General features: G+C 46.7%; 1 protein-coding gene across 3 annotated transcripts in view; it reads left to right on the plus strand.

Moving 5' to 3' along the window:
* rab27a (RAB27A, member RAS oncogene family) overlaps positions 1-12,277 on the plus strand; it is a 79,353-nt gene that overhangs the window by 33,471 nt on the left and 33,605 nt on the right. For all 3 annotated transcript variants that reach the window (XM_084307272.1, XM_084307271.1, XM_084307273.1), the window contains exon 5: positions 3,805-3,928. In XM_084307272.1, the coding sequence (XP_084163398.1) occupies positions 3,805-3,928 (124 nt within the window). The remainder of the gene's footprint in view (positions 1-3,804; positions 3,929-12,277) is intronic.

The raw sequence follows: 12,277 nt of genomic DNA on the forward strand, positions 1-12,277 counted from the left end.
ACACCTAACTACTCCTGGATTAGCGTGTCTGAGCTACCAGAACGATTATATTATAATAACATTATATTATAACATCTACTACTACTGTACAACTGTACAAGCAAAACTGTACATTGGAATATTGACAAGACCATACTTGGTAATTTACTGTACATTGGAGGGGGTTGTGTTCGGACATTTACAGGGGCCAGTTTCGAATTGCAGTTTCCCGTACTATTACTATTACTACTGCTACTACTACTGCTACTACTACTACTACTACTACTACTACTACTACTACTACTACTACTACTACTACTACTACTACTACTACTTGTTACTACTGTTACTAATACTGCTGTTGCTGCTACTACTACTACTACTACTACTAATACTACTACTACTACTACTACTACTACTACTACTACTACTACTGTTACTACTGTTACTAATACTGCTGTTGCTGCTACTACTACTACTACTACTACTACTACTACTACTACTACTACTACTACTACTACTACTACTACTACTACTACTACTACTGTTACTACTGTTACTAATACTGATGTTGCTGCTACTACTACTACTACTACTACTACTACTACTACTGCTACTACTACTAATACCGCTACTATTGGTTACTACTACAAAGGTTTCACTTCCTGTTTTAAGCAGTAAGATTAAGATTAAGATTTGTTTATTAAGGACAATGCAAATTAATGAACATCATTTACATGTGTATGCATAACATCACAGCATGATAAGGACGTAAATATGCCGGGAATAGCACAGGGCTAATTTCCACCCGTAGTCCTAACATAAAACAAACACAAAACGGACCATACAACGTTCATTCATAAAAACTGACATCACTGACATGACCACACTAACATGACATTCAGTCAGTACAACATCACTAACATCCCTAATGAGTGCATATTTGGCTGTCTAACAGCCATTTCCTGAGTTGGCCCTTAAAGGTGGACAGGGTGGGACATTCCCTTAAGGGGACCGGAAGGCTGTTCCATGTTCCACTTCCCTTTATCGATAGACAATTTTTGCTGAAGGCGGTCTTTCTAAAATGGACCTCACAATCCCATCTGGTGTTTGATCTAGTGGCTAATCCAGTGTTCCTTTTCTCGTGGATAAACTCCTTGAGAGGGGGAGGGGCTAATCTGTGCAGGCATTTATATACAAAGCAGGAACTTTTATAACGTCTGAGGTTTTCAAAATTTAAAATTTGATGCTTATCCAGGATTTTACAGTGGTGGTATGAGTACTGTTTCCTGTCATATACCTTCAATGCTCTGTTGTAGAGTTGTTCTATGGGTTTCATGGCTGTGGCCCCAGTAAATGACCAGTTTAGAAGGCAATATTCAATGTGAGAGAAGACCATACAGTGTAGGTATGTCTTTGCGGCTTCAAGTGTTAGGGAGGGCCGTATTTGTTTGAAGTTGGAAATGTTGAAGTTGATGGTGTTCCTCACTTTCTTTATGTGTTTCTTAAAGGTCAGGTTTGAGTCCAAGATGACCCCAAGGAATTTGAAGTGGGAAACAAGTTCTAGTTCTTCCTTCCTTCCCTCCTTCCTCAGGAACACATTGGACCGCTTGATGGTTTCTGGACGCTTGCTAAAGAACATGCACACAGTCTTTTTCGCATTAAGTAGGAGACAGGTGCTGTTTAGCCAGCATTGTACCTTGTCTAGTGCGCATGTGAGCCCGGATGTAATCAACTCTATGTCCTTGTAAAACAGTAAAACAGTAAAAGCCACTGTGACGAGACCTGCTTTATATGTCTATTTTCATACAATGGTCCGGATCTTCTAAGACGGTGGTTCTCAACTCCTGGTCTGGGGAAATGAGCAAAATGAGCAACAGTTTTATTTCATTAATATAGAAGTCAGTACAGTGAGAGAGTGTATAAGAGTGACTATTCTGCTCTCTCCTCCGTTATCTCTCCACCCACAGTTTAGAGTTTAGCTGTGGAATTCTGGGCCCTCATTCATCAATGTGTGCATAGAACATGTTCTATTTCCACACGTAAGCACGGAATGTAGAACCAGTGTACGCACAGGGAAGTCGGGATTCATCACGTGCGTACGCAGGCTCTACGCACACCTGTCATGATGAATCCCACCTTGGCTCTGCGCCGAGGCTCGTGCACACTTTCACGTATTTGCATACCAGAAACGCCCCGATTAACCATATACGGTAATGGAATACACCCATGAAATGTGGAAAAATGGACTAAGCCGAGGGAAGCGTGTCATGAGACAGGCTGACAGACGTGTACACTTACGGTGATGTCGGATATGATATCTATTAACCATTGCTGCCTGGGCAGCGCAAACACTAATAAATACCGCGCTGGAATATGACTGCCTTTTCCCATGTTGTTTGATTAATACCCAGGGATTAAAGTTCTCCTCAATTTTATTCCAAATCGCGATGGATCTCCCGTCAATTTTCTACCTGCTGCATATGATTTCTAGAGGCATACTACAATCTATTTTGATGTCAGTATTGGGTAGCCTATATAAACAATAATACGAGAGCATATACAAGAACAATGAATCTCACTGCATGTATGATGTAGCCTGCCTTTCAATACATGAACTTGAATTCCATCATGTTTGTGTGCTGGACTCACAAGGCTGTTGTCACAATGGGTGGTACGCGGTACAGTAATAATAACAGTCCACACAATATCACGATCCATGCCATAGCCTATGTTCTATTAGGACATGATCTGTGACGACAAATGTTCTAGAATGTTTGATTAAGATATCATACTCTGACAGCATGCCTATGATCAACAAAAACGCGAACTTGAATCCCATCATATACATAGTCTGTCCACTATCTGGTGTCATTGCCATGCGTTTTCTATTCTTTCTTATACAGTAAAAAGGGGGAAGAACACTATATTCATATGACTTGTATTCTGCTTACAGCTTCGAAATTCCACTTGTTTCGTTTAACGTAAAGCCTTTTAAATATAATCAAAACGTTCCCGTGTTTCTGCGGTCTGCGCAAAATAATAACGAGTTGAGCTTTATGATTTATGATGAATTGAAAATGGGGGACCCTAATGTAAACAAGACGAAAGTCTTTCTCTGGTCTGCATCCCCAATTAACAATTGTATGTACTGAGCTGTACAGTATTGTACCCATTCTGCGATCTGTTAATAAACTTTTCAATCAATCAATCAATCAAGCTACGCGGAGCGCAGTCAGTCAGTAGCCTACACCCCGTATATTCCGATAACGCTATATAAACCATGCTGCATTCATTCTGAGAGAAAGATCTATTATTCCAAATGCTATTTATAGGGTTTTGACCATAATTACACTACTGTTGCTATTTTACAATGAACTATAATGAACTACGGTTCGTACAGAACATGCCAGTGTTATTATGCACAGAAGCTCATTTCCTTGTTGTAATAATATATTCTACCACTGGGCGCCAGGTACGCATGGTCTGACCTGTGCGTAGACGTAAGCACGGAGTCAAGTTCAAGTTGAAATTGATGAATCCCACTCTTTGCTTAGAAATGATCGTACGCACAGGGTAAGCACAAATCTGTGCGTAGAACACGTTGATGAATGAGGGCCCTGGACTCTGGTTCTGGTTCCTTGGGTTAAAATAGTATTATCAAATTATCCTTGTCCAATCACATATCAATTGGGGTTCCTTGACAGGAAAAGGTTTGAACATCACTGTTCTAAGATACAAACAAATGTGCAAAGGCACTGTAATCCACTAATCATGAACTGAGGGTTAAGTCCACACAATGAAGCTGATTGTGTTCCCCCTCAGGTCAGCTCCAGGTCCACGCCTACTGCGAGAAGCCAGACATCGTGCTCTGTGGCAACAAGTTTGACCTCGAAGACGAGAGGGTGGTTAAAGAAGAGGAGGCTCGCGAGCTGGCGAACGAGTATAGGTATGTGTCCTCCAGGTCTGTCCTCCGGGTCTGTCTGTCCTCTGGGTCTGTCCTCCAGGTCTGTCCTCCAGGTCTGTCCTCCAGGTCTGTCCTCCAGGTCTATCCTCCAGGTCTATCCTCCAGGTCCGTCCCCCAGGTCTGCACCTGCTCCCCGGGACGTGTGTCAAGAAGGCAGTGGCTGCATTGTTGACCTAAGTCTGTACAAGAGAATGTTGGACTAGATTGCTCCTCCTCGAAAGACTAATATTTGTACACCCTCGAAAGATATCCTGCTCCTGATGCAATTTGGACGCCTTCGACGAATCCAAGAGGATTTCAATTGTATTTGTAAAGACCTCGTAAATCCATTTGTACAGGGAAGGGTCACCCTGTGTAAAGACGCCATGATGATACAACCTGGAGGTGTTTATGTTGAACACAGGTGACCACGGCCTTCTGCGTTCCGTCTCTTTTAAACCTGGGGAGGATTCTAATGGTTCAAATAGTTATGCAGCATCTGAGTTTGTTTGCATGGCCACACAGCTTACTTCCTGTAGGGGACTTGTAGTAGTAGCAGTAGTGGTAGTAGTAGTAGTAGCGGTAGTAATAGTCGTAGTAGTAGTAGTAGTAGCAGCAGCAGTAATAGTAGTAGTAATAGTAGTAGTAATAGCGGTAGTAATAGTCGTAGTAGCAGTAGTAGCAGCAGCAGTAATAGTAGTAGTAATAGTAGTAGTAATAGCGGTAGTAATAGTCGTAGTAGCAGTAGTAGTAGTAGTAGTAACAGCAGTAGTAGTAATAGCGGTAGTAATAGTCGTAGTAGCAGTAGTAGTAGTAGTAGTAGCGGTAGTAGTAGTAGTAGTATTGGGATCACTGGTGTCGCACTCTCCTGGTTCACATCTTACCTCACCGACAGACATGTTTGTACAACTCAGGACTCACAAGTCAGGGTGTTCAGCTGTTTCACTGGGTGTCCCCCACGGATCAGTATTGGGTCCCCTCCTATTCACCATCTATCTCCTTCCCCTGGTCACAATCCTCCGTCACCATGGGGTCCACTCCCACTGCTATGCAGACGGCACACAGCTTACTTCCTGTAGGGGACTTGTAGTAGTAGTAGTAGTAGCGGTAGTAATAGTCGTAGTAGTTGTAGTAGCAGCAGCAGTAATAGTAGTAGTAATAGTAGTAGTAATAGCGGTAGTAATAGTCGTAGTAGCAGTAGTAGCAGCAGCAGTAAAAAGAAGTTAAATGCGGATAAAATAACTAAAGCGGATAGTAAAAGTATGTCAAACCCTACCGAACAGGCGACCCCGCCAGTAGAGACCCTAGTGGGTTCTAACGTAACTGACCAAGCTCACGGGGGGGACCAGGAGGGACCTGACATGACTTTACCCCCCGCCGACGCCAACGAGGTAGTCCCCGGAGAGCTCCAGGATAAAGAAAGCCCTCCAGGGACGGGACCCGACCCACTACCAGAAGAGACGCACACCCAGGAGATGGATCTCCTCGGAGCGCGACAGGAGAACGGATCTCCAACGAGCACTGCCAGAAGCCGATCACCTCCGCCTGTGTCTTCCCCCAGCGAAGCGGACAAGATGCTGGCGCAGGCACTCATCGCCACCCTGGCAGCCTCCACCGAACGCGATCGACTTCAGGGTGAACGCGATCGACTCCAAGCGCAACAGACGAGCGAGCGCGAACAAGCTGCAGACGAACGAGAGCGCCTTCACGCGCAACTCCAAGCGCAAGCCCTCAGTGAACGCGAACATTCTGCAACCGAGCGAGAGCGCTTCCAGGCGCAACAAAGGAGTGAAGACGACCGCATAAGACTGGAGACCAGACGCCTTCAGACAGAAGAGAACATTGAAAGAAGCCGCGCTGAGGCGCAGCACGCCGCCGCCAATGCACAGCGCGACGCCGCTCAGGCCAGCGCCAATGCGCAGCGCGACGCCACCAATGCCCAGCGCGAAGCAGTGCCCGAAGCCGCCCATGCCCAGCGCGAGGCAGAGCGCGACCGGCTGCAGGCGCAGCTGATGGACAAATTGATTGCCATGGCGACACCCCCTCACTCCGCACGGAGCTCCCGGAGATCATCACGACAAGGGTCTAGGACGCATTCCCCTACCCGACCAAGCAACCCGGGACCCCGCCAACAGGAGGATCATGTCCACGTCTCCGAACCCCCTCCCCGGCCGGTCCATACGAGACCCAGCAACCGGGAAGAACCGGACCACGCCGAGAGACTGAACAGAAGACTCCAGGACCTAGCAGAGGAGGAGGAGGAAGAGGAGGAATGTCAAGCTGACCAGCAGCAACGTACTCTGGACCAGGAGGCCCAGTACAGCCCCGACCAGCAGCAACGTACTCTGGACCAGGAGGCCCAGTACAGCCCCGACCAGCAGCAACGTACTCTGGACCAGGAGGTCCAGTACAGCCCAGACGTCAGCCCCGAGGCACTGCGCTACAAACCCCCGACTCAACTCACGGGTGAGTTTGACGCACCGTCAGCACCGAGGAACAGCACCTGGGTACCCGACCTTCGGTACCCACCAAGTACCAGCCCAAGACGACACGCACGGGGAGACTCGCCCAGGAGGCCTCTCCCCCAACGCTCACCGATGTGCCAGCCATCCATGGCATCGTACCTTGGCACACCGACGTTCCCGGACTTCACACACGAGAACAGAGCACAGTACACAGAGCTACGAATGTGCTTAGAGACAATGATGTCCGATGTACCGGATGAAACGTACAAGTATGCTATCCTACTCAAGGTGCCCAGAGCGCACAATATAGCGCTGGCATATTCCAACTCTACTACCCCATACACCGCGGCTCTAGTAGCCCTCGACCAACGTTATGGACGCATATGGGACTACGTGAGAAAGGAGATAAGAGACATTGACCGTCTCCCCCCAGCCAGAGACAACAGAGCATTAGATGACCTCTCTATCAAGGTACAGTCCCTGGTAGGGATGCTGGGGTCCCAAAAGGAAAAAGGGATATACGAACTGTACGCTAACTCTAATGTAGAGAGAATATTAGAGAAGCTCCCTCCCGCCCGACAAGAGCGTTTTCGGCGGCAGAGAGACCACCGTGACCCCAACGGCCCAGAGGCATCCCTCCTAGACCTGTCTGAGTTCCTCGCCAGGGAGGTCAGCAGCTTACGACTGGACACGTTCGTATGGAGTGGACCAAGCCCAAGACCAGGACCTCGGGGATTAAATGATAACCGCCGGTCGGTGACCGTTATGCACCAAGCCGAATCAGTACCGCAGCACAAGAACCACGACACCCCCTCGACGAAAGAGGAGTGGAAGATTGAATGCCAGTACTGTGAAGGGGAACATCGGCTGTATCAATGCGACGATTTCAACAAGCTGACCACGGATGAGGTGAGTCAGTGGATCAAGGACCACCGCCGCTGCTTCCGCTGCGCGCGCAGCCACATGGCAGCTGCGTGCCGCTTGAAGAAGAAGTGCGGCAGGTGCGGCGGCGCCCACTTGGAGGTCCTGCATGACATCAACAGGCGTCCGCCAGGACAACAGAGTGGGCCCGTCACGGTAATGTACCAGGCCGAGGCGGTGGCACCAGTACCAAAGATCCACCAGACCGCTCCCTACTGTTCCGACTGCTACAGCAGACACTGGGAGTCACAGTGCTACTCGGACGACCGCGAGTCGGCACCACCCCAGACGATCCAAAGCAACCGACCAACAGGAGTGCTCCACATTGACCAGCATAGCGGGACCCCCCGAGTGCTCATCAAAGTGGTCAGAGTGCTCCTGAGCTACGAGGACAAGGTCCTGGACACTTATGCCGTCCTGGACGATGGGTCTGAAAAGACTCTCCTCCTCGCTTCCGCAGCAGCCCAGTTGGGCCTGCGGGGTGCCAAAGGTACCATGACAATACGCACCATCAGAAGGGACCAGAAGACCATAAAAGGTGAGAAGGTCTCCTTCAAGATAGCAGCGGTGGACCAGCCCGAGAAGCAGTATAGTATAACCAACGTCTTCACCAGCCACGACATAGGCCTATCACAGTACACCTACCCCATCCCACAGCTGATGGCGAAGTATGTGCACCTACGTCAACTACCTATACCGCTTATCGACGGCGCCACACCGACCCTGCTCATCGGCTCCGACCACGCGGACCTCATTCTCCCAATTGAGGCGGCCCACATCGGACCCAAAGGATGCCCAGTCGCGGTTCAGACCCGACTGGGGTGGACTCTCCAGGGCCCCCTCTACGGACTTGACAGTCAACCCACGTCTACACGCTGCCTACACACAAAGGCGAGCGACACCGACCACTCCCTCGTACAGCCCGTTGAGAGGCTATTGACATTGAGCGAGAGGCCTGTGAGAGAACCGTGGGCACAAGAGGGAGTTCGGAACTCCACCCCCCTCAGCTGCGCTCCAGACGTAGCTGACCTCGAACCCAGCACCCCAGGCGACTCCTTGACGGGGCGGCCGGAACCGGCCCCTCCTCAGACGGGGTACAGAGCAAACAAGAGAAACAGACGGAGGAGGTGGAGGCGCAGCCAAGCACAGATCAAAGCAGTCTCAGGCCCGCTTCCTCCTAACCCCCCTACCATCCCTTCCAGCCCGGCAGAAGCGGGTCAAGGACGGGGACAACTAAAAAGTGAACACAGTCGTCATGACCATAGACCAGTTACTTCCCCGAGCTGCGTGGCCGGCCGGCCGCGTAAGCAAAGTGATCACTGGTGCCGACGGAAAGGTCAGAGCGGCAGAAGTGCTCGGCCAGGGGCGGACATACACCCGACCCGTGGCGAGGCTGATAGAGTTGCCAAGGCTCCCCGACTCTCCTAATGACGACCATGACCCCTGACTTTGTGAACTGCCCTACCCTCACAACGGACATTGAGTAGTGGACAGTGCGGTTAATCTGTCTCTGTTTATCTAATTAGGTGGGACTAATTAGGAGGCGGCTGTTACGAAGGATCAGATTAAACCGAATATATATATTTACTGATTGATATATATTGCATAATATTTGTATATCGTCTGATATCCCTTGTGTATTCTTTGTACATATACACGGAATATCCCTTTAACCTAGTACAGACCATAATATTTCGTTCTCCTATTGGACAGCGGTCCCCTAGGCGCCACTGCCATACCCCCAGGGTCTGGTTCAAAGTCACCGCCAAAGACATGCCTGTACATGAACGGCTCTGCGCAAGAATACGAGACAGGAATAAGGCTGGTACTAGTTTGTTCGCCTAACGTATAAATACGGCGCAGGTGAATACAGAAGCACTTAGTCTAAAGTTCGAGTTACCCAAGTGAAGCCTCACCCACGATACAACGTGCGGTGAAGTACGGCCTGTTTGGCCCCAAATAGAGCATTGAGACCGCGTGCGAATTGATAGCTGAAGTATCAGAGTTTAACGCTGTACAGTCGAGTTCGACCTATTCTATTAATTCAGTAATAGTCTATTTATGTATAGTGTATCGTGCGGCTACCGTTCTACAGTGACCAGCATCACCAACGTTTCCTCGTACCAGCTAGTGTGCTTATCCAGGCTGGGCAGCTTAACCTGGCACCTTCACCCGAGGAGCCCTAGACGAGGACCGTGCGGACATGTACACTGGATAACCTACCCGACGACTACATAGCCCTTTTCGGCTGGATTATATTTGCTTTGGTCCTGTATCTGATGGAGCGGAGAATCGTCTACACCCACAATTGTGTGGGATTTACCCTGTGAGGAGCATCGTCGAGCCCGCCTCTAGGACGCCTGAGGCTGGCTAGCTTTCTTCCATGCTGCACCGCATACTGGAGAATAGCTGCTGCTTTCGTCTGCTGATCAAGGGAGTAATGTACCGTCTCCCGTAGCAGGAGCTTATTGAGTCCCCGTTGATCCAGACTTTGCTACCGATAAATCCTCTCCCCCTGCTGGCCTACAACCGGAGGGACCCTACCAGTATCTCCCGCTGCCTTACTAGTGTACCATAGATATAATTCCTAAGATACAGGTGGTATTCATTATCTCCTGCGTAATATGCCAATGGACTTACGCTATTGATTTACTCACGCACATTCTTTCGCCTTATAAGCGCGACCCTACGTAAAGTATTGTTATATACTATCATTGCTGCTAATAAATATTATTATAACCCAGATTTGTGTGGAACCGTGTCATTGTGGAGGTGTTCATCATGATATACCTGTGTACTGTATGGCCAGTAGTAATGTACATAAGACAGTAGTGGTTTAATGATACCATACTTATTAATACAGTCAGGGAATTGTACCCCTCAGTTACAACAGTAGTAACAGTAGTAACAGTAACAGTAGTAACAGCAGTAGTAACAGTAACAGCAGTAACAGTAGTAACAGCAGTAGTAACAGTAACAGTAGTAACAGCAGTAGTAACAGTAACAGTAGTAACAGTAACAGTAGTAACAGTAGCAGTAGTAACAGTAGCAGTAGTAACAGCAGTAACAGTAACAGTAGTAACAGCAGTAGTAACAGTAGTAACAGCAGTAGTAACAGTAACAGTAGTAACCGTAACAGTAGTAACAGCAGTAGTAACAGTAACAGTAGTAACAGCAGTAGTAACAGTAACAGTAGTAACAGTAACAGTAGTAACAGCAGTAGTAACAGTAACAGTAGTAACAGTAACAGTAGTAACAGTAACAGTAGTAACAGCAGTAGTAACAGTAACAGTAGTAACAGTAACAGTAGTAACAGCAGTAGTAACAGTAGCAGTAGTAACAGCAGTAACAGTAACAGTAGTAACAGCAGTAGTAAAAGTAACAGTAGTAACAGTAGTAACAGTAACAGTAGTAACAGCAGTAGTAACAGTAACAGTAGTGGTTTAATGATACCATACTTATTAATACAGTCAGGGAATTGTACCCCTCAGTTACAACAGTAGTAACAGTAGTAACAGTAACAGTAGTAACAGCAGTAGTAACAGTAACAGCAGTAACAGTAACAGTAGTAACAACAGTAGTAACAGTAACAGTAGTAACAGCAGTAGTAACAGTAACAGTAGTAACAGTAACAGTAGTAACAGTAGCAGTAGTAACAGCAGTAACAGTAACAGTAGTAACAGCAGTAGTAACAGTAGTAACAGCAGTAGTAACAGTAACAGTAGTAACCGTAACAGTAGTAACAGCAGTAGTAACAGTAACAGTAGTAACAGCAGTAGTAACAGTAACAGTAGTAACAGTAACAGTAGTAACAGCAGTAGTAACAGTAACAGTAGTAACAGTAACAGTAGTAACAGCAGTAGTAACAGTAACAGTAGTAACAGTAACAGTAGTAACAGCAGTAGTAACAGTAGCAGTAGTAACAGCAGTAACAGTAACAGTAGTAACAGCAGTAGTAACAGTAACAGTAGTAACAGTAGTAACAGTAACAGTAGTAACAGCAGTAGTAACAGTAACAGTAGTAACAGTAACAGTAGTAACAGCAGTAGTAACAGTAACAGTAGTAACAGCAGTAGTAACAGTAACAGTAGTAACAGCAGTAGTAGTAACAGCAGTAGTAACAGTAACAGTAGTAACAGCAGTAGTAACAGTAACAGTAGTAACAGTAACAGTAGTAACAGTAACAGTAGTAACATCAGTAGTAACAGTAACAGTAGTAACAGCAGTAGTAACAGTAACAGTAGTAACAGTAACAGTAGTAACAGCAGTAGTAACAGTAACAGTAGTAACAGCAGTAGTAACAGCAGTAGTAACAGTAACAGTAGTAACAGTAACAGTAGTAACAGCAGTAGTAACAGTAACAGTAGTAACAGTAACAGTAGTAACAGTAACAGTAGTAACAGCAGTAGTAACAGTAACAGTAGTAACAGCAGTAGTAACAGTAACAGTAGTAACAGTAACAGTAGTAACAGCAGTAGTAACAGTAACAGTAGTAACAGTAACAGTAGTAACAGCAGTAGTAACAGTAACAGTAGTAACAGCAGTAGTAACAGTAACAGTAGTAACAGTAACAGTAGTAACAGTAACAGTAGTAACAGCAGTAGTAACAGTAACAGTAGTAACAGCAGTAGTAACAGCAGTAGTAACAGTAACAGTAGTAACAGTAACAGTAGTAACAGTAACAGTAGTAACAGCAGTAGTAACAGTAACAGTAGTAACAGTAACAGTAGTAACAGCAGTAGTAACAGTAACAGTCGTAACAGCAGTAGTAACAGTAACAGTAGTAACAGTAACAGTAGTAACAGCAGTAGTAACAGTAACAGTAGTAACAGTAACAGTAGTAACAGTAGTAGTAACAGTAGTAACAGTAACAGTAGTAACAGTAACAGTAGTAACAGCAGTAGTAACAGTAACAGTAGTAACAGCAGTAGTAACAATAACAGTAGTAACAGTAACAGTAGTAACA

Source organism: Notolepis coatsorum (assembly GCF_963971535.1).
Source record: "Notolepis coatsorum genome assembly, chromosome: 2".
In the NCBI taxonomy this organism is placed as follows: domain Eukaryota; kingdom Metazoa; phylum Chordata; class Actinopteri; order Aulopiformes; family Paralepididae; genus Notolepis; species Notolepis coatsorum.